At 39.3% G+C, this 26916-nt stretch overlaps 1 protein-coding gene across 3 annotated transcripts in view; it reads right to left on the bottom strand.

The window, feature by feature from the left end:
* Positions 1 to 2169: 2169 nt before the first annotated feature.
* trpm7 (transient receptor potential cation channel, subfamily M, member 7) overlaps positions 2170 to 26916 on the bottom strand; it is a 37634-nt gene continuing 12887 nt past the window's right edge. The window contains exons 9-40 of one of the 3 annotated variants that reach the window (XM_041981101.1): positions 23350 to 23473; positions 22542 to 22614; positions 21244 to 21344; positions 20683 to 20817; positions 20540 to 20593; positions 20308 to 20448; positions 19942 to 20076; positions 19528 to 19805; positions 19210 to 19438; positions 18294 to 18449; positions 18053 to 18196; positions 16133 to 16261; positions 15677 to 15928; positions 14237 to 14411; positions 12756 to 12888; positions 12388 to 12566; positions 12162 to 12294; positions 11280 to 12058; positions 10303 to 10391; positions 9546 to 9642; positions 9345 to 9421; positions 9170 to 9207; positions 9004 to 9032; positions 8680 to 8727; positions 8268 to 8312; positions 8053 to 8118; positions 5662 to 5945; positions 5392 to 5474; positions 4425 to 4630; positions 4180 to 4231; positions 3971 to 4077; positions 2170 to 2658 (exon numbers count right to left, since the gene is read on the bottom strand). In XM_041981101.1, the coding sequence (XP_041837035.1) occupies positions 2543 to 2658; positions 3971 to 4077; positions 4180 to 4231; positions 4425 to 4630; positions 5392 to 5474; positions 5662 to 5945; positions 8053 to 8118; positions 8268 to 8312; positions 8680 to 8727; positions 9004 to 9032; positions 9170 to 9207; positions 9345 to 9421; positions 9546 to 9642; positions 10303 to 10391; positions 11280 to 12058; positions 12162 to 12294; positions 12388 to 12566; positions 12756 to 12888; positions 14237 to 14411; positions 15677 to 15928; positions 16133 to 16261; positions 18053 to 18196; positions 18294 to 18449; positions 19210 to 19438; positions 19528 to 19805; positions 19942 to 20076; positions 20308 to 20448; positions 20540 to 20593; positions 20683 to 20817; positions 21244 to 21344; positions 22542 to 22614; positions 23350 to 23473 (4687 nt within the window). In that variant the 3' untranslated portion in view covers positions 2170 to 2542. Of the gene's footprint in view, positions 2659 to 3970; positions 4078 to 4179; positions 4232 to 4424; positions 4631 to 5391; positions 5475 to 5661; positions 5946 to 8052; positions 8119 to 8267; positions 8313 to 8679; positions 8728 to 9003; positions 9033 to 9169; positions 9208 to 9344; positions 9422 to 9545; positions 9643 to 10302; positions 10392 to 11279; positions 12059 to 12161; positions 12295 to 12387; positions 12567 to 12755; positions 12889 to 14236; positions 14412 to 15676; positions 15929 to 16132; positions 16262 to 18052; positions 18197 to 18293; positions 18450 to 19209; positions 19439 to 19527; positions 19806 to 19941; positions 20077 to 20307; positions 20449 to 20539; positions 20594 to 20682; positions 20818 to 21243; positions 21345 to 22541; positions 22615 to 23349; positions 23474 to 26916 lie in introns of those variants that run through there. The other 2 variants (XM_041981110.1, XM_041981118.1) reach the window with 2 other exon arrangements.

The following is a 26916-nucleotide window of genomic DNA, read 5'->3' as shown; positions in this document are numbered from 1 at the left end:
TTACCTGGAGGCACCTGTGGCATCCATTCCTTTCAGCAGCACACTATCACACAGGTGTCGTTGTGTTACTTGAACAAAAGTTTTAGTGTATTCAAATACCAGCAGGTTATCGCTGAGATGTGACGCTGCTGAACACAGACGCTCCAGTCTCCTCTTGCAGGCTGATATTCAAAGAATTTTTTTAACCTTTCATCTGCAGGATGTTGCTCATGACTGACATATTTTGGCAAGATTTAAAGTTAATTTGTAAAAGATGTTTATGTTTATTTTCATTAGTATTTTTATGCCTACATTCAGCTAAAAGACAGAAAATGGGGGTTATAAATTTTGTTTGGGGGAGGGAATGAGAAATGGGGGAAAATTGGGGAGGGCGGGTGTACTTGAGTTGTGTGGAAAAAAGGAGACATTTTTAAAAGTGTTTTATGTACTTTGTTGTGTGAAGGTTTGCTTTATTTTCGTATGCATTAAAAATGTATTTGATTTGAAATGGTATGAAACACCCTTGAAAACGGACCTCACTGTGGACTCACCAAGTTTTATGTGTTGGAAGGGTTACAATAGTGACAAGGGGCCTCCTTCACCCACCGTCCTTACAAACAAATGTGTTCTTAAATCCTATTTACGAGCATTTTTACGAAAATTGTGGCATTCACCAAAATCTTCGTGTCTTCGTATCCTACGAACTCAGGAGTAGCTTCTCTCACACACCTGAAACGAACAAAATCAGCATTTGTGTTAAAATACAATAATAAAACCACAGTAATGTTTTGGTCAGATTTTTAAATAACTTTTGAAGTACAAAGCAGTAATACCAATATGCAGATTCAACCGTTACAGGGAAAATTCAAGAACAAGTTGCAGTCATGACGGATCGAAAACCAAAGACTGCGCACGCGCCAGATTCCCTCAACCACAAGAATATCAGTCCATAAATGTCCACCTGCTGAATGTGGTCTTTAATTATTACAACCGCATCGTTATATTACAATAACTGCTTTTATTAATAATCGTAGAAGGTGCATTAGCTATGTAATGACATTTTATTCTACCACTTTCCCCTTCAGCCACGTCACGGCGAGGATGTGCATGTTGACGCGCTCACGTTCAGGAGTATTTAACGATCTACCATTTTTATATTATTTGAAACTCGCCATATTATTTATGATCAAGTAAACACTTCAAAAATGAGGAAAATCCGTACAGGCTTCATTGCACATCCTTGTTTTTTTTGCTTGTTTTCATTCGGTCATTGTTTACTTTTTCCTCATCGGTTTCTCTTGTCTGCGCACTGCCTCCAAGTCATGACATTCTTTGGGAACTGGACCGTCCTATCAACTTAGGAGAGACTGGTGAATACCAATCCAAGAGGAAAAATACGAACAACGTCTACGCTCCACGAACATGTTCATGAATTTGACGGAGGTTATCGCAAAAAAGAAAATAAATAAAGAAAGAAAGAAAAACTCAAAGTACAACTTAAGAAAAAAAGTTTAGATTCTTAAGTAGTCAATGGTGAATGAGACCCAATGGCTTTTAGCTTGGGTAGTTTCTAGGTAATATTCTTTAATCTGACAAAATGTACACATCTCTGATAACTGATAACAATATAATATACACTGGCCAAATGCTTCTCTTTTACCACATTTTTTACAGTAAAAATGTTTTTACCAGCCATTCTTTTAGACTCAAGCCACACTGCTGAAGTATTTTTATTTACATTTTATTTGTTTAAAATGATATCCAGTAAAAAATGTATGCAGTAATACCCTTTTGTTTTCAGTTCCCCTGAATAAAATATTTCAACTCTTATCATCTCATGCCACATAACTGTATCTATAAGATACACTAGATTGTAGTTTGGTCATACAATAGCCGATGACAAAGATAAAGCAATAGTACCTTTGTAACAATAAAAACTGTCAGCAATAATCTGGAGGACACATGTTCAATACAATAAAATTACATACATTTTTTTCTGTAAAAGTTGCATTGCAATCTGCCCATATTTTACAAGATTCTCAAATTCATGTATATCTTTTTATTAGCTAAGAGACAAAAAGTCTGTACATTTATAAAAATGTGGTGGCAATCTACAGCGCTGCAGTGACTCAGTCTCAGCAGGTTTTTCTCTGAAGCTGCTGTAAAAGATGTACAATGCACTTAGTTTTGTTCTTTGTTGTTAAACAAGGCAACCTTTAAAACTTTAAAATAAACCCTCTGCACTGACACTGAACCTGCTGATATATCACTTTATTTTCATATATTTATAGACTAATTCATAAATGTATATAAAAAAAATTTAAAACCTCCCCCCATATATGTAGTAAAAACAGGTTGTTTGACAGCATTTTGGCAGGAGGGCCAAAAAAAAAAAGAAGAAAAAAAAGTTTACATGCTCAGGTTTCCATAGAAACATGAAGGTGATTCTTCCAGTTGTTTAGGCGCACGTTCCTGCTCCTTGGCTTCGACTTAAATTGATCAGAACCCTGTCACCTTCACACACAGACATGCGCACACACTCACACATACACTGTATCTCTGATCACAGCATCACAGTCTCATTTGATTGGCGTGACTCTCTGCCTCCACCTCCCGGGTTGGGAGGGTCTTCTTGTGGAAACGTGACCTTATCTGGTGTGTAGTCGTTCCTCTTCAGATCTGAAACCAGAAGATAAAACAGCATGAGGTTCAGCCTTGTACTTGCACCGTGTGGTTCGTGTTGGGTTGTGATCTGAAAATCACGTACAGGAACATGTCAGCTTTCACACGCTGTTCATGAACACTGTTTGAGAGAAATGGTAGGTTAGCTGAACACAGGTAATTGCAGGCTCCCTGCAGCTGTGGGCCAGTCAAAGGGTTAAAATTTAAACCACAGCGTTGGCACATATTTATGTTTGTAGCTTTGTGTTTCAGTGGTTTTCTTGGGCACTCTGACAGGATAGAAGTGTGTAAAAATGGAGTACAGAGCACTATAGCAAACGAGATGGAAGTTCAATGTGAGACGGTCGTTTTAAGCTGTAATACTACTCAGACATGACGGCAATGACGAGGAGAATCTGATTGTTCAGCTGTGCTGGACATGCGTTACTTGGTACACAGGAGCAGGAAAACTCCGCCTGTCCTAACACTAGCTTTAAAAATGCAGGTATTTTTGTTTTTCAGGTGGTTGATGCCACATCATTTCTGATCCGCTGGTTTCAGTGTTACTCACCTGTGTGTGCGTGGCATGGCTTGTAGAGACATGATGCAACGCAATGATGTCATTGGATAAATAAAATAAACAGGAAGTGACCAGATATAATAGTAAATAATTTAGCTGCAAAACAGAATAAAATAAGATCATTCTTCCTACACCTTTTCAAATGTGTTGGTAAGCAAAGCCTATTTTATTTTTTTTGTTTTTCTCGTAATTCTAATTTTGTATAATTTAATTTAGATTTGTACAATTTTATGCAATATGCTAATATGCTCATAATAAATATTCATTCATTCAAAATAACATCAGTCTGTTTAGTTTTTACAAGAAAAGGAAAAAATATAAACATGTTATGAGGGAATATGACATTAAATTACTTATGGATTTTTTAATTCAACACTTACAGTGTTTTATAGATTTCAAAACATCAGGATATAAATTGTGTATTGAGATAAAGCCAAGAAACATATTGCAATATTAGTTATACTCCATTTATCACCCGGCCCTATCTGTCAGGTACGAGGACTAGACTGAAAATGAGAGAAAAAGTAGTCAGTGGACAAAGACCAGCTTTAAAAGAGCTTATGAAAGCTGGAAGAAATACTTTCTAACAAAAGATTACAAAACGATCTGTCAACAAAATACCACACACACAAATTAATTTTTTTTATGGGAAAACTATTCAACGCATCACTGGGGAGATGATCTCTTCAATTGTTGAGAATTTTTTTTTTACCTTTCCCAAAACAAAAACAACAACATCATCTTTCTTACCGGGAAGTTTGAGTTTCCGACAACAGGAGTTACAGTGGTGTTTTGCACGAAAGTTCCTGATAGCGTCGTCCCCCAGGTTGGCAGGTCCAAATATCATATCGCACGATCTGCAGGAGTCGCAGAGATGTCATTAAAAAAATGGTCAAGTCAAATTTGTGCTCAATATGGAATCATAACACTGATTTGTATGAGAGACTGAGAGCACCCACCCCTTCTCCCCGCTCTTTATAACTGACGGGTCTGTCAGAATCTCCCCGACACCTACAGACGCAAACAAGCTTCATTATCAAAGACTTTATAAAGAGAAAACATCACTGCAGCTGTGTAACTGTCACACAGAAACAACACATCTTTAAACAGTTAACCCCTGTCCAGCTCTTTGCTTGATGTGCCTTGTTCATATACTGAACACACTGAACTTGACAGCCGTTTGAGTAGAGATGAGAGTTTTTACCCTGCAGGTCGAGTACCAGCAGTTCCCCGCGGGTGAACTCGTAGGTCCAGTGGCTGAAGGCCAGCATGGTCTCCTCCAGGAGGTTGGTGGGGACGATCTCTTCTCCATTGTTGTTGTTGAACTTCCTGAACTCGCCAGTGATGCACTCCTCTATGGCAAACCACTGTCCAGCAGAGTGACAGTACAGCAGAAACACCTCCAGAAACCTGGACACACAATTACAGATTAATTATAGAGGAGTGTGATGCGGGGCTGTCCGGATATCGAACCAGACTCCCTGCCAAGAAAACGAATAAAGTACTTAAAAACTAAATAAATTTCAGATAAAGAAAGAAACTTTACAAGAGCTGCAAAACAACAAGTGCTCTAATCCCACAGAGAGTATAATTGCAGAGAGGATGATTAATTCTGTGGAACAGATTTTGTTCAATACTAAACAAATATTACATTTGCCTAATAAATCCTATTTAAAGCTGCTACGTGCAAACAGGTTACAATACTGGGCTCATGTTGACTCGATGCAGTAATTACACTCTGCTACAGAAGAAAATTCATGCTGCCGCTTCAACCAACTCACAGGATGAACTTTGAAGGTGACCAACATGCTTTCTGGCTTGTCCCGTTTCTTTGCTGCATTCATAAAAATCTTATCCCAAAGTCAAATACCTGGTTTTAATAAACTTGTCAGTGCATTATGCAGGTTTCTGGACAGCCTTTTCTGGTCAAATTCTTTGTTGATGAGTAAATTATACCCAATAGACATGTTTAGTAAAATTGGGTACTACACTGATACCGGGATACAAACAACCTGTTTTCTTATGTTCCATCTTAACACCATATCCAGAGCACAACCTGAACCCAGATATTAAAATGCACATCAGCACAACTGAATTATTCTAATGGATCGCTAAAGTATGGGATGTTTTATCCACCTGACAATGGAATTTCTGTTTCAGTGCCTGCTCACCTCGGTGAATAGGGGATTGTCTTCGGCCTGATTTGGTTGAAGGCAAATGTCAGCTTCTGAGCAGCTCTCTGTTGCTGAATTTCCTGGTGTGGAAAAAAAGCCAAATACCAACTTTGATATTGTAATATTGCATGCAGTGGAGCAGGAAACACACTGAATATTGAAATAATAATACAAAATATTGATTTGACATTTTTGTGTGATCAGCTATTTTTATGTGTTAAGTCTGCTGCAGCAGTGAAAGAAAAAAAATATAAATACGCTTCTAACCCTGAGACAAAGGTGCAGCACAGTGTCCTCCTTGTAGATGCTCTGCCATGTTTGGACCACCTCAGGAAGGAAGGACTTGACGATGTACAGGTGTCCTTCTTTTAGGATGCCATACTCTGACCAAGTACAGAGCACCTTGAGGGCGCGCCTGAGTCCTCCACCCATCTCTTCCTTGCTGAGAAACTCTATTTTAGCAGAGAGGCCCCGCTGAGTCCAGGAGGACATGCTGTTGTTGATGGTGCTGGGGGAGCTCTCCTCCAGACGGTACACTGTCACTGGCTCGCCTGTACGGACACAAAGCAGCAAGAGAGTTTCTAGTCTGTATTTGACTTGTTTTAGTCGCTTTTCTACTAAATATATTTTTACAAAGTAAAAAAATGTAAAGCATTTAAGCTGGACTTCAAATGACATCAGTGCAGTACTCCTAAGGCTTTCCGTCAATTTTCAGTGATTCACAGGAAAACTGTCTCTGCGCTCAACAGCAAAAGCATCAGATCATTCGTTTCACTGTTGAACAAACCCTGGCAAAAACAAAAGAATTATTCATTCAGAAATTATATTCTGGTTCCCCCCCCCCCCCCCCCCCAAAATAGATAAAAAGCAACAGGGAATCACTCCACAATAAGAACGAGAAATTCTCATTAGAAACCTGCACAAGTCTAAACAATCAGGTTACTCTGCAGTTAAGAGAGCAGTTGGAGGCCTTAACAAGCAGGAAACATGGCCCCAACACGACAGCAGAAACCATGGAAAGGGTTTCACATTTCTTCCCAGAAAGTGACACTTTCTCATTTCTTTAATCAAAAGGAAGTTTGGTAAGGCCGGAGGGATTTTTCAGGATGTTAATGCATATTGACATGAAGTAAAGAGCATTTAAACTTCCCTTCTGCAATATCATCAAGAGTCTAAACTTCCATGATGGAAAAAAGAAATTCCCATCATCAGGCTCAACGCTGCAGAACTGATCCGTATGTGAGAAAGTTGGAATCTCACTGATGAAGAATATTGTTTTTCATTATTAAGTCCATGCCTTTAATAATTCAAACTGACACGAGATACAGATGATTAAAATTGACTAAATAAAACTAGCAGAAACTGTAAAAAAAAACAAAACAAATTACAGCGCTTCAGTTGGAAAAGACTTCTTGATGGGAATTCTGGCCAAACAAGTTTAATTTCTGTTGAGACAGGAAACCTAATCTGATGTTCCAACATTTCATATTAAATCTTAATTATAAAGAACACAAACTGTATTTAGAGATAAAACCAAATGATGTGCAGCCGTTTCCAAATTCTCATTTTGATAAAACTAATACTGAAGCCAAGAACCTTTCCACCAAAAAATCTCAGCTCATTTCAACACCTACAACAGATTTCATGTGTTTACCACCTCTTCTTTTAATACACAATGTTTGGGAACTAAAGGGACCAATTATTCCAGTTTTGAAAACAAACTTTCTCCTTGTTTGATGAGAGATTTCAGTTCAGAGCCTCCTTCATCTGGACAACTGGAACCATAAAGATTCTTATAATAGCTGAACCTGCAGCTTTAAGATTGCGGAAAGTATTTAATGTTGAACAAAATGAATCAGCTCACTGGATTAGTCATTTATTGTTCTTGTCTTATGGAAATTCCTCACATCTATATATTTTATTAGCTTTTCAGTAGCAAGTCATTTCTGTTCTGATTAAATGTAGATCTTCTGGTTGTATACAGACAAGTTTGTGCAAACAGTTTTTAGTTGATTAAAACTTTGATAATTTATTTTTAAAGACTTTGCACCCTGCTTTTAAACACATGATCAGATCATGCACTGCTGATGAGAAGCCACATCAGTCTACTGCTACTTAGCGCTCCCGCCTGTTAGTGTGACTGCAGCAATTCACACATAAGCCACATTTATATCAGATTCTGATTACAAAATGTTGCACGGAAGCACCAGGGTTGTAATTCACACACATGAAACCATTCTGTTGCAATCACATGAATGTAACAGCAGTGTATGTGTAAATAGGGCCTTAGTTTCTGCTTTTGTTAAGCAGCACAGAAGACTGATCAGCAGAAAACAAACCACCTACAAAGCTCTAAACTAGAACACCCTGATCAATAAAATGTGAGTTTTTTTCCAACAAATAACAAGAGAAACATTTCAGCTGTGAAACCAAAATGATCTTAAACAAATACACAATGCAAACCTGGAAAAAGCAACATTTCTACTTGGTGCTCCGGTTGCTTGAATGTTGAACAAACAGCAGCAGGTGTATGAGGGGGGGGAGAGAAAGAAATACAGAAGTCAGATACTTCCTCATTCTCCAACTGCCCTCAGTCATTTTTCAGCCCAGCCTGCAGTGTTCCTGCCTAACCTGACATTGCAAGATAAGCACATTTACCTCTGGGGGGCACAGGAGTGAAGGGGATACTCTGAGACAGCCTCATCAAGTTGTTACGCTCCACAGCTACAAGACAAAAAGAGAATATGAACAAAAATATACACATGACAACCACAACAGTAACTATATTAACTCAACCACTTAACAGTAGAAATAAATGTGGGCTGAAAAGTGTGAAATTATGCTCATAATCTGCTCTGGAATGACCGTCTTACCTGAGTATTGATAGCTTTCCATGGGTTTGAATGGGGAACCGATAGCTGCAGAAACCAAAAGTGACTGTCAATCTTTCACAAGAAATTTAAGTTGACTTGTGTCCTGAAATCAGCATGAAATTGGGACAATAATCTGCTACTTGGACAAGGATGCTGTTCCAGCATCTGCCAGTAGAGGGCCCTGTGCTTCTTTAAATGCAAGTGCAGAAACAACCCAACCTTGCTGCAGCACACTGTAGCGCCCTCTACTGCAAGTTTAAAAGGAATGGAACAAATGCTAAAAGATGCCAGAACAGCTGCATTTAATACATTATTTCTTTCCCCTATTGTATTTCAAGCCCTCTCAGCTTTCTTTGGGTGCGTGCAGACGATCATGAAAGATTGTGCGGTGCAGTTTGTTAGTGAGACTCACAGTCCTTTCTGGCTCCGAGGTGGGTGTGAGGTGGCATGTAAAGGGAAGCTGTAACCACAGAACAAGATTAGCACAGTAAAGCTTTAAACCAGATACAAACACTAAAAAATATAATTCAGATTTTGTTTTCCTCCTGTTGGAAAATCTGTTCAGGCATTCATGATAAAAAAAAAAGTGTTTTTCTGGAGAAGCCCGCTGCAGTTTGGATTCATTCACATAAAGAAAGGTAGAAAAATCAAAGGTCATCATTCATACTATGATGCTGAACTGGCTGATCCACAGAAGTCTGAACAAACCAAACCATTCAGGTAGAAAATGTCTTACCATTTAGTGTTTCTTCGCCAGAGGTTCTTCTGACAAAAAGAAAAGGCAAATTAGTGGAGAGAGACACCAGAACCCAGTGTTAACCTGCTATAAATAAAACACTTGCTTTGTATAGAATTTGCATTGATATATGTGTGGACATGTGGAACAGTGGAGCAACACTTACAGGCTGGTGGCTTGGGCTGATTTCACCTGAACTCGTTCCTGTGACAAAAAAAGATGATGTTACAGCAACGGAGACTAATACAAATAAATAAGTAAACCAACAAGAGCTTTCTCTTTCTACTCACAAAAGTATATAGTAGTATCACCTCTCACACACATATACACAGATTACTTACAAGTACTGCAGCTCTGGGGTCTTCATGGATGTGGATGTCTTCAGCAGAAACTCTGCTCCTGTCTTTCTTTGTTAGAGCTACAGAAACATTGAAAGCAGTCAGCAAACATTGGATTTCAGCAGATAAATGTTTTTAATTGTGTTCAGATGTGATATTTGAAGACATTTAATCATTAAAATCAGCTGTCTTTTGTGAGCTTACTTGACTCAGGATGAAGAAAAGCTGGAGTTCTGTCAAACTCGGTGAAGCCAGCGTACGAGTTCACTGCTCTGATATGACCATGAACTTCAAGCTGAGCCTGGACCACAAACACAGATGGAAACAAAGACACACAAAAGAATAATTAAGTCAACCTGCAGGGTGGGACTTCTCACACCTGATGACTGAAGACAACTTGTGTAACATTAGCACACCATTAGCTGTTTGATAACACTGTAGATTAAGTCTGAGCAGAGTCGACGGGGAGACGCTGGAAACAAGAGATGCAAGTAGAGATCCTTATAACACATTTGTCTACATTAACCTACAGTTCAATCTAAAGAGTTTTAATATTGCTTGGAATAAAAATGGAAGGAGAGCTGAGCTGTTTTAAGAGTCTTAATCTACATTTGTAGAAATAACTTATCAGTCAAAATCAGAATAAATTATGACGGCTGCAACTGAGAAAATACTTTGTTTTGTTGACAATTTAGCTAACAAAACTAACAAAAAAATGTTTACAGCAGTTCTTGTTAGTGGAGATGTCAATACTCTTCTGAAACATGTAAAATTACTGTCCACTTTATTTTATACATAGAAAAAGTGAAAGCAGTTTCATCACTGCAAGATGAAAGTAAATGCATCCATGGAACATGCAAACTCATCTTTAGTATCCTCATAATGAAGAAATGTGATTTTTATCTTAAAGGAACTAGGACATCAGTATGATTGACCTCAGGCATTTTATACAAACCCTCACCTGTGATCTGGTCTGTGTGGTTGGGCTTTGCCGTCTGCTGGGGGTCTCTCTGGGCATGGGGTCCTGAAGGTCCAAATTATCTTTATGTCCTGAGACAAAATATAGGCTTATATTTACACAGAAAAATTCAAGGCAATTACCTTGCAGCATTCAGATTAAAATAAACAGTACAGTTTAAAATACCAACACCATAATGGTAAAATAAATACACCCCCTAACCCCCCCCCCTTTTTACCTGAACCCACAAAATGACACAAATATCTTAATCAACCAGCTGAGAACTTCAACAAAACAACCAATAATTCATGCTTTGGTCAGACTGATGTAAAACGCACAGGAAAAGAGAATAATAAAGTTAGTCAGAGCAGAGAAAGGATAGAAGAAGGCACCAGATAAACATCTATAGGAATCCTGATCGGCAGATGGACAGGCCCCATCACCCGGCAGATGCAGCCCACAACTTAAGCTCAGGCTGGAACTCAAACCTCTCATGTTTGGTTTTCTTGCCACGTTCCTCTTGACACACTGGTCCTCTGACCCAGTTTGACCCTCACAGTGGGAGGCTGTTGATCCTGTCATAGCCCGCTCCTTTCTCCTTCGTCTGTGAGGACTTTTGGATATCACAGCAGGGGCTGAAGTGCATCCTGGTGGGCAACCATTTCTGCTGCTGTGTTCCACTGGTGATGCTGCTTCTGGAGCTGGTGGGACTTGCATGTGTGTAGTCTTTCTACTCAGAGAGCTAGATTGGCCCTCCTCATCGCTAAAAGCCTCGTTCACGTACCCCCAACTGATATCCCTCTTTCCCTCCCCTCTTCTTAGCCCCTCTGTAGTTTTAGGCTTAACAGCACAAGCAGGCAAGCATGCAGGCTGAACAGAGCTTGAATTCTTAGACACAACAATAACAGTAGGATAGATACACTTCTCTTCCTCCTCTTTTATCCCTTCAGCATTAAACTTTGCCTCATTCTCATACTTACCAACAAACGCCCCAAACTCTACAGAGATGCTGTCCTGGGGCTGCTGGTTAAGCCCAATAAGTTCAAGGTGGCTGGAGCCACTGGGCTGGGAGGGGGTGCTGCTGATGTGGAAATGAGCACCAGCGGAGGGCACACTGGGCAGGCTGGATGGCGAGTCCGAAAGCTGCAGCTCTTGTGGACGGGTCAGCTTACTCCGGGTGAGGGAGTGGCCTCGGAGGCGTGGCTCTGGAGGGGAAATGGCCATAGCACTTTGGACAAAGGCACTGGATCCGGCACTGCCTGAGGAGCCAGCCTCTGCAGCAAGGTGTCCAAGCCCTAAAAAGGCCCTCCTCTCGGGACTCAACGATAGGTTCATGCTGGGGTCCAGCCCCATTTCTGTCCCAGGGCTGGGCCCAAATCTCCGGCGACTTTCCATCCCAGCCCCTCCTTCTGCGCCAGCCCCAAAAAGAGAGTCTGCTATGTTGGCTCCTGCCTGGGGAAAAGAGGACCCAAAGTAGGCCCCAACGCTGCGCTTGCATATCATGGATGATTTAGAGTCAGCTGGCACAGGGGCAATGCTTGGGACCACATTCTTAGACAAACTAAGCTCCCGGGTGATCTGAGTGTGGACCTTGCTGGCCTCAGATGCCCTCTGAGCGGTCAGTGTCTTCAGAGTGTCCACAGTGAGAGCTGAGAGGTCCTGCAGATGTCCAATCTGAGAGTCCAACGTATGCAAGGAACGCTTTATAAAGTTAACCTTGTTGCCAACTTCCCTCAGCTGCAAACACATCGTCTCAACCCTGGAAACAGACAAGACGTCCAGTTACTATCAAGCCGTTTTGTGTTACTGGATGTTTCAATGATCTTTACAAAAGCCTTTGTGAGGGCTAAGAACTATCACACCTTTCTGAGGTAAGACGTATGCGCTCCTCACTCCCAGAGTGAAATTGATCATCTTTTTCATGGAAGTACGTCTCCACACATTGCTCCTCAAAATCATGAAGCTTTTTTTGGTCTTCCTCGGTTAGAAACAGCTCTGAAAAGAAAAACAAAGCAGCAGCAACACTTAAATAGCTGATACTTAAAACTGTCATTTTTTATTAAATGGTAAACAGCAGAGGGTAATTACTTGGTCCGTAGGTACTCTCCTTCTTTCTCTTTCTACACATACAGAAGAGGGAGTATATATGGCACAGAAGGATGAAGGGAGGTGGGAGGACAGGCTTCTCATGGTAGGCCATAATGAAGTGGTAGCGCTGGTACTTCCACACCAGATTAGAAATGGATTTCACTTGTATGTACACATTGCTAGAAAACAGACCATCAGACCATGACTTTAAGAAGAATACCTTCTATAGTTAACGAGTCAAGACTGGCGTTGTTCTCAAGAATAAACACAAAAAAAAACCAAAGAGGTAAATTCAGTGAAACAAGGTCTTAAATTGGTATAAATTACTTCTATCTGGGTTACTTAAGACTGAAACATTGTGCACTTACTTGAAGAAGGCTATTAGAAGGTTAACCATCAGTATGTACTGTACAAAGAGGTAGACTGCTTGCAGGAAAGGAGTCAGCCATACTCCTGGCCCACACAGGGCTTTTGCTGCCTCTTCACTGTTATTGGCACACACTGTGGAGGAAAGAAACCTGTTAGGATGAACACACAGTGAAACAATGGGCTTGTCCACCAGTCATCTATAAATATGACCATTTCACAATCTTGACACAATCACTTGTAGCTTGTGTTACAGCCATCTTTTCAACGGTTGCAAGGAAAAGACACTACATTCATTTCTAATGTTTTGTCAAAGGCATTGGTATAAAATTGTAAATAATAATCTGCTCCTTGGTGGTTGCTGAAATTAGATATATTCAATCTGACTTTAACAGCATACTTGATTTCACAAGCCAAAATTCAGAAGCAGCGTGTGAAAAACTGAGTAAAATCTAGGAAATGAGAGAGTAGGCAGCAGTCAGGTGGTGCCAATCAAGTGCACTCGATTAACTGATCATCAGCAAGTGTGAGCACCTATATAAAAGCAGAAATCTGGGTATTCAGGTGTGTGTTAACAGAATAACACAAGGAAAGGCAACAGCAACTGTTGCTGCCCATGGATTTAGGAGGGGTTATAAAGGCCATTTGCAAACAATTGGGAGCCCATCAGCCTACAGGTGGAAAAGTCGTTTTTAAGCGGAAAACATTCAGCATAGCTGCCAACTTCCCCAGAAGTGGACATCGCAGCAAGTTCAGCCCAAGGTCAGACTGTGCAAAGCTGGGAGAAACTCCAAAAAACCTAAGAGACACGGTATTCCTCAAACACTTCAGGTGGCACATTAAATATTCCGGTTTGTGACAGAAGAGCTAGAAAGGGACTTTTTGAAAAGTATTGGTTGTGTGGAAGGGTCAGCAGCCTTTTCTCTCTACAAAGAACATGACAGCTTATATATGATCTAAATTGTATTTATTTACTACGATGTATGAACTTGTATACTGTTGGCTGCAGCTTTTGGTAGTATTGTCCATGTGCATGTATTGATATACACACTATAACAATGTCAAAGTAACAGTAATCAACTACATATACAAAAAAACATAAAATAAAAAAAAAAAAAAAAAAAGGATGCCGACGCTGAGGGTTATGTAGCACAGTAAAGTGTTTTTCTCCACCTTTATTTCAAACATACTTGACTTATATGATGTCCACTTAATTGCTGTCTTTAAACCATGCATCCAAACCATTTATAGCAGAGTTAAGCCCTGCCTTCCCCAGAGAGACCTGCACTGGAAGTTTGAGAATCATGTTGCATAAAAAGAAGAAGAAAGGGGGGGAAGAAAAAAAAAACAGAGTGGGAGAGATGATCTGGCGGCTAAGTTTAATTTTCAGTGTTCATTTAAGTGAGGCTCTACTGTGGTAAGAGGCTTAGGCAATAACTGGGCATTCCCTCGTATTTTCCCCTCCCTTCCTAATCATCCTTACCATCAATTTCATAGGCATACACTTCTCCGTACATCATCCAATATGGCTGAAAGACCACATCTCTGGCTAGTGTCCAGCTGGGCTCCTCATCTGGGTACAGGATGGCTTTTCTTGGTACACCAAAGCTCAGCAGGACAACAGACATTATGACCACAATGTAAAACATGTTTGCCACCTGAAAGAGATGTCACAAAAGTAAACATTACATATGACATTTCTACCTGCAGCAATAAACATACGAGTTTTTAGTGTAAATGTAGAAACTCTGAGGATCCCAAATCAGCAAAACTTTTTTGTGTAGAATCCCTTCACTTTTTTGTTAAGAAATGGAGAGGAGAAAAAACAAAACAAAAACAAAACAGAATTAAGCTGATGTTTGTTTTATTCCCCTGGTGTTTATTCCTAAACAACAAATGGGTACAAATCTCTATAAAGCCTAAATTGAAATCCTCAGGGCAAAAAGGGTAATGCTGATGATGAAAACCATCGATGTACACACAATGGAGCATCATGTTGACTACATTTGAATTAAATCTAGTTTCACTGAAATGGGAAGTTTGGTAAGTTGGGAAATGTTTGTTTTCTTGTAGAGATTAATTTCACTGCAATTTCAGTTACACAGTATTTTTATATTTGTGTGTATTTAGAACAGCGTGTATGCTAATTCAGAGCTGTAGCTAGCCCACACTTAGCTTAGCAGAGACTGAAAAACGGGAAACTATACATGTCAGCACTTTTATGTTCTAGTGAATTAAACTAAATATGTTTTAATAATACAAAATTTTATTTTAATAAGGTATGTTTCAAATTTAGAAATACCATAGGATAGAAACCTTTAATCAAAATAGTGTTAGCTAGTTTAGGTAACTAAGCTAGTTACCCGCTAACATTTGGTGTGAATCTCGGCAAGAAAACCAACAAGTATTCTTTCACAAAATGTCAAATGAAATGTGAGGGAGAAAAAGAAGGAACAGTTTTTAAATCAATATTCTGTTAAAATGTGTTCTATCACTTGTGATATTATACAAGTAGTAAAAAGCGCACAGCACAGTAGACGGTGAAACTGATGGGGCTTTTCAGGATAATATAGTGTGGTACGATACCTGTTAACAGCATGGTGATGATTAATGCTGTTTAAATGTGAATGTTCACAGTGAAAACATGAACATTGATGTAAAACCTTTATAAATACTGAAAATAGTAGAGAAAGCTAAACAAATCAAGCCACACATCAAAAGCTCTTTTACACTTTCTTAAAACGATCGTTGTTGCTAGTAAAGTGGTTTTAGACAGAATGCATAAATCACAACTTTCTGCATTACTTGATGAAATAGTCATGTTTATATACAGAAAATCACGAACGTGTAATTTAGTGTCAGTAATTCCACAATCAGTAAGCAATTTTAATTCTAATTATTACTACAGTATCAAAGGACTCACCATTTTAGAAATCATCATGACATATGGCCCCGCTTGCTGGTTAACAGCCAGGATATCCAGGAGCCGCACATACCAAAAGATGATGTTGAGACAGTAAACTATTCTTCCTGGGATGAAGGTATCGCCTCCACCAAGCCTCAATCCAAAGCCGATGAAAAAGGTCACAATGGCCAAAAAGTCGGACACGTTTAAAAAGTCGCTGAACCACACTTTTATTTTTTGGCCTATTTTGCCTGCTTCAGACATAAACATCTGGAGAAAAGGAAGAGAAACAGTGGAGAGAACTTGAAATGAAGAAGAGAAAAGCCAACACTAGTTTGGGGTTGTTAATTTAATGGACCAGAGCACTAAGCAAAAACAAGCTTCTTAAAACTGTTTTGCTGAGACACGAATGCTTTACAACAATTAATTTTACCCGTGGAGCCTCTCTAAAGAGCTATTTGTTGTTTTACATACCTCTCGGATTTTCTCTACGGCAGAGGTGAAGATGTAAAGGATGACTACCCACTCTTGAGGGGAAGGCCAGTCTGGCATTTTCACCAGCACCACGTACGAGTATAACATCAAGTAGCCCAGGTAGAAAAGCTAAACACAGAAAACAGAGGAAATCGTGGAAAAACTCATCAAAAATCTATGGGGGAAAAAAACAAAAAAACAAAACACAAATGATATTAAAAAGGATAAGTTCTCACGTGATTAAGGATTCTGTAGTTCTGACAACTATGTGTATCTAGCAAAATTATGCATTTACAGTGTAGAAATAACAGACCTAAGCTGGACCTAATTTTAGACAGTTTCAGAAAGAGGCTTCCTGTTATAAATTGCATTATTTTTCTAAACTTAATGCAGCGAGTTGAGCTGGAATAAATGTGTTGAGCCTCAACACAGCACTTCTAACGGCCATTCTAACTGAAACCTCTGGCTACAGAGCTCAGCCAGTGGTGGCCGTCCTGATAAGGTGGTGAGTGTAAGAAAAATTTTATCTTCTTGGGTCTCTCAGAGGAAATTGACAGTTCTTAACAAAACCGGCTCACAGAGAGAAGGAGAACCTCAGATTATGATATTACAAATGGAGGCAAGGGTACTAAAATAACTATGGGATTCAAAACGTAGATTAATCCACATTTTATTTCTAAAGAAAAAAAAAAGTTTTTCTTTATGATGACACTGGTTACTCCTTTTGGCCATTTTTTCTTGTTCAGGTTTAAAGTACACTTGTTGTAAAATCTGTCTTCTACTAAAATCTCTGAGCTGAGAAATAGAAATAGTCTCTTTTTTTAAACTTTACTTGAACTAGGACACAACATGCTACCTTTTTTTTTTAGCTTATGGTTTTCTGCTTTGTCCTGTGATTGGTTGTTCTGACCATGCTCCAAGTTCCTACAGATAACAGAACTGCAACTATTAGGTCAATTTTCTTCTGACAGTATATATCAGTATCTACTCAGTGGAAACATTTCATGATTTCAAAGTTCTTTGAGAATTTGGTGAGCCTCTGACTTTTTCTCTATCAATGTAATGAGGTAAGATGATGATCATTTTACCTGCTTAATATCAGTATGTTTGCTGTAGATATTTGTCCTGCAAATAAATATTAAACTACTGCTTTACTGGTGGTTTATTAAAATTGGAATAGAGCCTATTTAAAAAAAAAAAAAAAAAAGAAAATGAATCAAAGCAAACTGTGGGAAAAATATCTAGAGATGTATAGAAACACTCCCAGTCTCACGGTGCAACCTTGAACAGGTATGCAGTTTTCACAGAAGCTGAACTTTGACATGTGAGCTGTGAACTGATGGGAAAAAAACCTTCCATTTTTCCATGGGTGACGCATGAGCCGATGGTGCAGGGTTGCATTGATGTGTTGTGGAATCAGGTACAGCAGATGTAGATAAGCATGGGGGAGAGGTTATATTATGTAGCCTAGCTAGTTTAGTGATGTTATCAGCACGTCTCAGTCTTAAACAACCAGGAAAACATCCCTATCTCTGCAAATAAAACCAAAACTGATGACTCTAAGGCTCCTGGGAACCAGCCTCAGGCTATCAGGCTTGTACATGTAAAGAAGACTCAGAGTTGAGAAAAGACAAGATTAATGAACATGTTAAAAACGTTTGAAGGAAATATGCATGAAAATTTTTAGGTGCCTTGAGAGGTTTCTGCTGAGTGAACAATACAGTTTCTGGCTCATCATTAGTGGAAACTTTCCAGTATCTGCTTTTCATTTTCTTCGATAATGTTGAGCTAATTCTTCTGAGTGCAAACATCTTCTCATTGCAGGTGCATTTTCTCAGACTCCTACTTGGATAAACCACCAAAAAAAGAAAATAGTCTGTTGGATGGTGTCTTTGTGGGCTTTCAGCTGCATCTACATACCGTATTAGACCAGAACTTGACAATGGGAGCATGGTAGAAAGCATAGATTTTCCTGGTTAAGGGCAGTTTTCGAGAGCGAACTTGTGTCTCCATGTCATTTTTCGCCTCCACGTGGTCTTGGGATCGGGCCTCCTTAAAAACATCCTGCACAGAGGTTTTAATGAGGCCCAAATTGAAGGAGCAATGAGAGAAAAGAAAATGTGAGGAAAAAAAAACAGCACAGAGATGAAGTAAATCTTACCATCTGGATGTCTTCAGCTACGTTCTGGAAGTTGTGCTCGCTGTCCTCCATGGTCATCTGATGGTCGTCTTGACTCTGAGGGATGTGAGCCATCTCAGCCTTAGATTTGTACTCCAAAAGCAGGATGGCAGGAGGAACCAAGATGCTCAGAATCACCTATTGGCATACACAGACATGTACACTCATGTGGGTGGCTGCTGTTATATTCCTTAAGACGGCCTTAACAAATGTGCTTTGCTCCCCAAATCCAAATCCAACCAGAAACCTATGCCATGGTTGCAGCACTGACATGATGCTCTGTAAAGATTTAGAATTTTTTCAGCAAATTGGATGATATTTTCTGATTTGGTACAGCCAGCAATGATCATGTTGGAACTCATGTCGAGTCAGCTGCAAAGTGGTCATAAAAATCTGAATGACAGACAATTAAAGACAAGACAGTCTGTCATTTCTGTAATAACACAGAATAAACCGGGAACTTAAGTAGCATTTTATAAAGTACGTGTACAACGTAGGACTCCAGAAAATTTGGGCTGTGTTTTTCTTGGCTTACAAAAGGTTCCTAAGCGAGTTAAATGTCCCAGAAATATCCAGGTGCCTGTCATGGTAAGAGCTGGTTAAATTCTGGCTGAAGAAACTGCTTTTGATTTTACTGTGATTAGATGTAAAACATTATACTACGAGGCTGAAGAATAATACATATAAATATATAAACTGATGAAGAAAGAATGTCTTGGTTTCTCTCAGTGGCTCACTGCACACTTGGGTATCAAAGAGAACTTCATAAATATTTTTTTTTATTTCTAACAACTAACATTTTGCATCTAAAACTTGGAAGGAAAGTGTTGATTCCAGCATTGAAATGATCCCAGCATTCAATTCACAACCAAAAATAAAATCTAGATGGATTATGAACCTTGTACCAGGAGTTCTTGCGCATGTTCAGCCGTCCCATCCACATGTCTGATAGCAGCATCTGGGTGCAGGTATGAGCAACAAAGGGCCGCAGGTGGGAGGAGACAGCCAACTTCAAACAAGTGGAGTTGCTCCAGTTCTTTAGCTCATAGGTCAGAAGCTTCATGGCCATGGTCTCATCTTGCCTGAACGACTGCTCCAGCAGGTCCACTGCCAGTGTTCCAAACTCACTAATACATATCACCAATGTTAGTTCAAGCCTTACTTTTATTAAAACCAAATACAATTTCAGAACTGACACTTGCATAGAAAATCTTACTTTGAGTAGTCCTTGAGCTCCTCTGAGGTGTCATCCACCACGTCGCTTTTCTTGGCCTCATAGCCCATAGAGCGGCAAAGTTTGCATGCCACCAGCGCCTTTGCCATGTTTTCCTCTCCATGCTGCCAGAAGAAGAGAGACATTTTTTGCCTCTTCATCAGCACTGCCCACACCAAGAGTTCATTGAAAGGGTAGGGAAACCGCCTCGTCTCTGGGTCATCTATGTCCACTATTTCCTCTCTGCTTCTCTTCTTGTTCTGCTCAGCAGTTGACTCCAACTGAGACGAGAAGGAATAACGGTGAGAGAAGGAAGTTCTTAGATGTAGAGAAAATACTCTAAATCTCAACAGGGTTCACTGTTAGGCATGAGTATGCAAGAAACTTTATTCTTTCTACTCATCAGCTGAAATTTACCTTGGGTTTGTACGGCTGTGCAGTCTTGATGAAATGGTTGTGTCTTGTCTTCTCCTTCTTATCAGCCTGCATGCTAAAAGTCTCATGACTTTTTCTTAACTGAGAACCAGGTCCTACTGTGTGGCGCCCAGACCTCTGTGCAGACCATGAAAACATTTAGTTTAGTTGGCTTGATTTCCAGTAACTTTAAAAACGAATTACAAAAGCTTTAACAGAAAAAAAAGAGTCATTACTACTTTCTCTAACAAATAAACAATACTTAACAATCTTAATTCAACACATCATTCAAATTGGACATCAAGGAAATCACAATGTGGGAAAAACATTAAAACCATCAAATAAATGGACATTTTTTCCCCCACTCACCCTGCTGTTGCCATGAAGATTGTTGTAAATGGTTCTAAAGCGTTTCCTGGTGTAGTTGCACCTGTAAGTCCCGCCCATCAGATACTCAATAACCAGACCTACATCAATCAAAGTGATTTTATAGTTTGGAGGCAGATTACTCTGTAAATAAAACAAAACCCAGAGATTAAAAAGATTCTACTCCTCATCAGCCAAAATCATCTTTTAACCTGACATGAATTAGCTCGACTACCTGTTTAACATCTCTGACCAGGTGAAGGAGAGTTGGGTTGTTAGGAGGCTGTTTCTGGAACGAAAGAAAATACAAATAAGTAAATAAAAACACTTCTTCAACCAACTCCTTCATGCAGTGGTTATTGTGCGGCATGGTGGTACCGTGTTGTACAGCTCCTCCAGTCGATTGATTGTCAGAAAACGGTGCATGCTGACGCCATTTTCTATGAGTAGTTTGACAAAGTCCACCCTGTCCATCACAAGTGCATCCAGCATTGCTTGCTCCAAATAACTCACCTAAACACATAAACAAAATTAAAAATGCAGCAATGAAGCATATTTTTGCAGCAAATCATTATTTATCAAACAAACACAAAGAGGGAGAAGACCAAAAATATAACCAAGTTAAACAACAAACATACACAGCGTACAAATACACATCCATCCTATCAGTCATGGAAGAGCCAAGAGTCCTTCAGTCCTAAAATAAACATCAGCACAAAGGGCTGTTTATGAAGACAACTGTAATAGGGTTCATGTTACAATCAAGAAAAGCGGTTCATGGCAGCCTGCCCGAGCCCAGTCCCCTGGCTCTTCAGAGCACAAACCGTAGCCAACAGAGACTTTGGGGTCAATCTGAATAAGTCCAAAGATTTTTAGCTGCGGCTAAGCTAAGCAAACATCATTTCACTCACACACACACAAACAAATACATGAACATACCAGTAGCTGCTGTCCATACACAAACACATGGTTCTTGGCAATGTCTACACGGTCCCAGGCCAAAGTCAGGACCAGCTGATCGAAGGCAGACGCATTTGTGCCTGAAATACACGGGTAGCCATGTGTAAACACACACTCACATAAATGTATATTATTTCACACGCAGGTACGTTATATTAACTGTGCATTCCCTTTATCCAGCTAGAAGGATTAGGGGGGGCAGTAGCACAGAGTAACAGTACACTCAATTACACACTAATACAACAACTGAGCAGATCAGACTAGAAAGTAAATCTCAGTTCAGTCTACTGGGCTCTTCCACTGTAATCAGCTTGGTTGTCATATGGGCGCAATCTGTTCAAATAATCATAATCACTGTAAACAGAATTCATTGCCTGGACATTAAAAAAGTACTGTTTCCCTTCCCTTTATATTAGGGGGCGCCTCATGACCCCAACAGCAAGCCCCACCCCCCAAGATGATCATGTTAATTTTATTTGCAGCGAGATACACCCCCCTAGTCAAATGGTGTTACAGTACCCAGAGATGATGCCCCATTCACTGTGCTGTCTGATAAATAATTTCAATGGAAATTGGAAAAGTCCTCTGAGCAACATTTATTACCTTTATAGGGCTTGAGAGCTTCTGTACAACATTTTGGCTAAATGTTCTGTTGCACCAAGATGACTGCACCTTAGGCTGACAAGATACATGCCTCATTGTGCACTTTCAGAATAGGCCTGGGGGGTTGCCTTTAGAGTTTCTGAACTTGTTTCCCCGAACTATCAATCACTCTCAGCTACCTGACTTTGTCTAAATGAACTGGAATGAAGGTTGAATAAGCAAGAAAAAAAAATGTGCTGCACCTACCTACATTCAGCACAACAAGCCTAAAGGAGGCTTGTTGTGCCGAGGAATGAGGGTGTGTTTTTCCCCTTTCATTTTAAACTTAATTTATTAAATGATAAAAATGACAGCCATTAAAGCCTAATGGAGGACTGATCTGAACACATTTTAACAGTGCAGAAAGGAGGAGGCTCAGTGACTGACAGTGTTGGAATAAAAAGCCATGTGAATGTGAGTAACATGATCTCAGGAGCAGAAAGAAAAGGGCAAACAGGGGGGAACTGTGCTCTCAAAGCATATCTATATCAGAAAGAAAACATTACAAAGACTTGAAATCTTAACCTCTTAACTGCAGTATATGAATAGACTTAATCAAAATTACGTGACTTTCACCAAGTTCCTTCAATAAAGAGGTCTGAGGACAAAGTTTTAAAACGTAGTCATTTACTAACCTTGGAGTAAGGCCCTCAGAATGGCTACATCAATATCCTGGTGTTCCTCTGAGCTGATGTCAAACACGGTGATCTGTTTTCCAAGAAAGAAGATAGTAGCGATTATCAGGTTCCCACAGACATTATCCAGATGTTTAAAGTTGTTTTAATATGGTACCAGTTTACGCTTTGTGAGTGGTGCAATAATTCAGCAATCTGATTAGAAAATTGTGTTATTTAGTTATCTCTATGGTAGAGGGTAAATTTAATTATCTCATTCAAAGGTTTTTTAAGCTGTGATGGAAGCGTGACAGTTCAAGAAGAGAGAGGAGGAAGAAATGCATCTTTATCAGGATTTTTTACTTTGAATGTATACAAGATACATTTTGTTGGTCTTGGTTCCGATTCATGGTGTTTTTAGGTTTGCTTTAGTATATATAAAAAATGGAATGGAAAATAAATGAAAAATAATAATATTGCAATTGTTAATCATGCAACATGTTCAAAACTTTAAAATCGAACATTCAGCCAAGTTTCTAGGAGGCAAATTTGCCAAACTTCAAAGAAACACACCAAAAAACAGACTCTGTGGCAACATTAAACTTTGTTTACATCCCCGAAAGCCCCCCTGTGGGTACGGCTGCCAACACTGCTTCAGAGTTTGAACCCTGCACCAATTTCACTCAGTTCTGTGGATGATTTACATCCACAGAATTACATAACCTTTATATTTGATTTCACTGCTGTTCTCCCTGAAACTGTGAAGGGAAATTAGCAAATATGAGAATGTAAGTAACTTTAATCTGATGAATAAAGCACAAATCTTCACCAGTTCTTTGCTCTTCATGCACTCCATCAGAGTCTGAAAGAGATGGATGGCATCATTCTGGTTGAAGTTGAAAGTTTTCTTGATGGTTGCAATGATGTCCGTTTCTACTCCATCAGGAAGACCACTAGAATGACAGAACAGCGTGGTTAGAGTCACATTGGGCTGCAGTAAAATATTTCATCAGTCTTTGGTTTGTTTTGCAGTTTTGTCCTCCTTACTTACTCCGTTACTACTTTTTGACTTTGTATGTATATGAAAAGTCTAGTTAGCCAGTTAACTCAATTCTATGTTTTTCTATTTTTCAATCGCCAAAAAAACAGCCTACTGATCTGAGTCAGAAAAAAATCTTTATTTATTTATTTATTTTTTTAAAGATATTAAAATGAACAAATAGCACTCAAGACTAAATGCAGGTTTATACTTTATTTTTCAGTTTATTTAAACATTCATGTCTAAGTAAATCTCCCCCACAGGTCTGGGGCAATATGTTTACCAACAATGTTCTGAAAACTTTTAAACTTTAATATTTCTTAACTGGCTTTGTGAAACCCCACAGATCTGAAATTTACCAACTCAGAAGAGCAAACTTGTTCAGAGCTTCAACTCAAGGAGTTTTACAAAAGCAAAATATATATATGAATGCTCAAGATCTGCAGTTATTCTGTAATCACTCAACGGGCATCTCATTTCTGGGGTTCAAACAAAATAAATAAAATTAAAGTAAACTTGAGTGAAAAAAATCTAATTTTAAATATATACCAATTGACAATAGAAACATGTGGACATCCCTAAAGAAGGGGCTTCATCCTTCATGGTGCTTTTCCAGACCTTTACTGATGTCTTATTCATTTCTTTTCTTTTTTTCTGGATCTTTCAGCTTTAGGATTTGACTTCAGCAAGAAAAAAAAATGCAGCTCAATCAGGTGACTCACTTGACCCCTAAAATAAAAGTCCTGTACTGGTTTTCAAGTGTTTTTCTCCTGTACTGTCCAGGTCACTTTGCTGCTTTTGAGTAAATCTGAATACACACACTGAAGAATTGATTCCATCACCCTTAGCTGTTTTCTTTTCCCCCTACTCCTGACCTTTCAGGCACTTCTCTGATGGACTTGTTTTGTTTTTGCAGTTCAGGTATCCCACCGAGAGATCCTTGGATCTCATGTTACAGGTTCACAACAGCAGCTTATAATGTACTTGGCATAACTGGAGTAAACTTCAGACTTTTCGTAGTAACCAACCAATTAGAGTTGGGCTGATACCGATTCCAGCATCGGAAAAACACACTGATCCTGCCAAAAGTAAGGGGATCGGTTTTGGTGAGTATTTGTCTAAAAACCATCTGATACCACGAAAATGGAATCATAATTCTTTGTTTCCTGCCCAACACAACCACACACAGAAAGCTACGCAGTGGGTGACCGTTGTTTTGAGTTGGTAGGTGGAGACGCAGCTGCATGTGAGTCACTGTTGTGCTAACATTTAGCATTAGCGGTGTGTTAGCAATTTGGCGTTATTACTCATCAGAAAATCCCACTAACAAAAATAACGACATGCCTCACATGCAGGGCTGAAGTTTCAAAAGGAGGCACGAATGTTGCCAAATTTAACACCAGCGACTTTATAAAGCATTTGGGTTGTCATCACGCGAAAGAGCAGGAGAAGTGTGCTGCATTTGTTACACCAAAGTGTGTGACCCATCAGAATCTGTGACCACAGGGACGACAGTGTACATTTCTCTGCATGTGCCTCTTAGAAGACGAGCGAAGTCCTGGAAAATAACTTGTATTTTAGTCTGAGTTCATTATAGCGCAGGTACAGTAAAGTCACAGATTTTTGTGAAACACTTTAAAGGAAAAGCACAATGAAACGTTGCAATAACAAACGCTGGAAAATGCTTGTGAGGAATTCGCAGAAGAAAGCCAGAAGCCATCGCAACGTTTTAGAATTTGTTGGATTAGCCGCTCCTGTCCTTTGTGGAAAACATTCACTGTAAGTCCAATTTCAAAATATTTTTTATAAATTCTCTGATTCGAGTTTCTTAACGTAATAATTAAAAGTTCTGTGGCAATCATGGTTTTCATGTGTTAACATGAATTATATAAATATTAAACACAAATATTAATATTAATATGTAAAACAACATGTTAACGATGGTAACTAATTTATGTAATTAACTGCATTAAACTTTTTAACGGGACTAACGCTCTCTCATCCCCCACACTTTTCCCAGTGAGAGGGTTCAACACACACCCCTGCATTAAAGGAAAAAAAAAAAACTTTCCCACAGCTCGGTACTAATATGCCTCTTCCTCCTCCTCCTCCTCCTCCTCCTCCCTCTCCTGTTGTGAATCATGATGGCTGTTGGTGATCAGCTTTTTTTGTCGCTAGTAATGTCGCTCTTGTTAATTGTTCATCTGAGAAGGAGGAAACTAGCAGTCCGTAGTTTCTTCTCATATTTACCCCAAAGTAATGTTATTGGACGCATTGGCAATAGCAAAAATTGATCAGTCTCATGTCAATTAGATCCATATCGCTATCACGTGAAGCTGAAGAAAGAAATATGTTGATGAAAACAGCGTATTTCAATTAGTGTTTTCCTTTGTTTCATATTACATTTAAGTATTAATGAGGTTTGCTAGTGACACACCTGTGAAATCTGCTAGTCATCAGACAGCCATGCACACATCTATGAAGATAGACCAGGTTCAGATATCTAGCAAGAGTGAAACAGCAAAAGGCAAAGAGACGTCTTCTCTAAATCATTGTTGCTGTACGGATGTTGGAGATGCAGGTTGGATCATTTAAGGGCCATGAATGTGATGAGAGACATTATGAACAGTTTCTGAGACATAAACCAGAGCAGGAAGCTTCTCTAACAAAGTAGCTGACTGGTGGTAGAACGGATTTATATTTCAGCTATACAGTTTTGATGGGAGAGGGGGGCCAGGCAGGGGCACTGACCAGGAAAAGGGGGGCACAAATTAGACCTTTTTTTAAGGTCTTGATATAATATTGAACTTATTACAACTAAAGTGATCATCTAACGTAGAAAAGTTAAGAAAACCCAAGTAAAGGTTATTTAACATTCAGTGTTGGGGTAGTTACTCAAAAAAAGTAATTAGTTACTAGTTACTTATTACTTCTGTAAATGGTAATTACTTTACTTGTTACTGCATTTGAAAAGCCCGTATCTCCGTCTCTCCGGCTTCATTTTTTCTTCCTCTTAAGTTGGCGCACAATCAGCTACGTCACGCAAAATCGATCTCTGTGGCAAGCACACACACAGCAGCAGCATGCGTGTACTACTTAAAACAGATCAGAACTTTACACATAGGCAAACACGGCTCGAGTAACACAAAAAAACGCGTTACTGTAGTCCAGTAATTTCATTACAAATGTTTTAAGTGTAACGCACAACTTTACTTCTTTACCCAAAAAAGTAATATTGTTACTTTTACAAAGTAATGCGTTACTCCCAACACTGTTAACATTTAATACCTGTAAACATTTGGCTCTTTCTGCTGATACAAAACAGTAAAAACAGGCATATTTCAGGGATCGTCGTGT

This window comes from Melanotaenia boesemani, chromosome 1 (genome assembly GCF_017639745.1).
Source record: "Melanotaenia boesemani isolate fMelBoe1 chromosome 1, fMelBoe1.pri, whole genome shotgun sequence".
In the NCBI taxonomy this organism is placed as follows: Eukaryota; Metazoa; Chordata; class Actinopteri; order Atheriniformes; family Melanotaeniidae; genus Melanotaenia; species Melanotaenia boesemani.
Note: the sequence above shows the minus strand (reverse complement) of the source record. Positions and strands in the feature narration are given on the sequence as shown.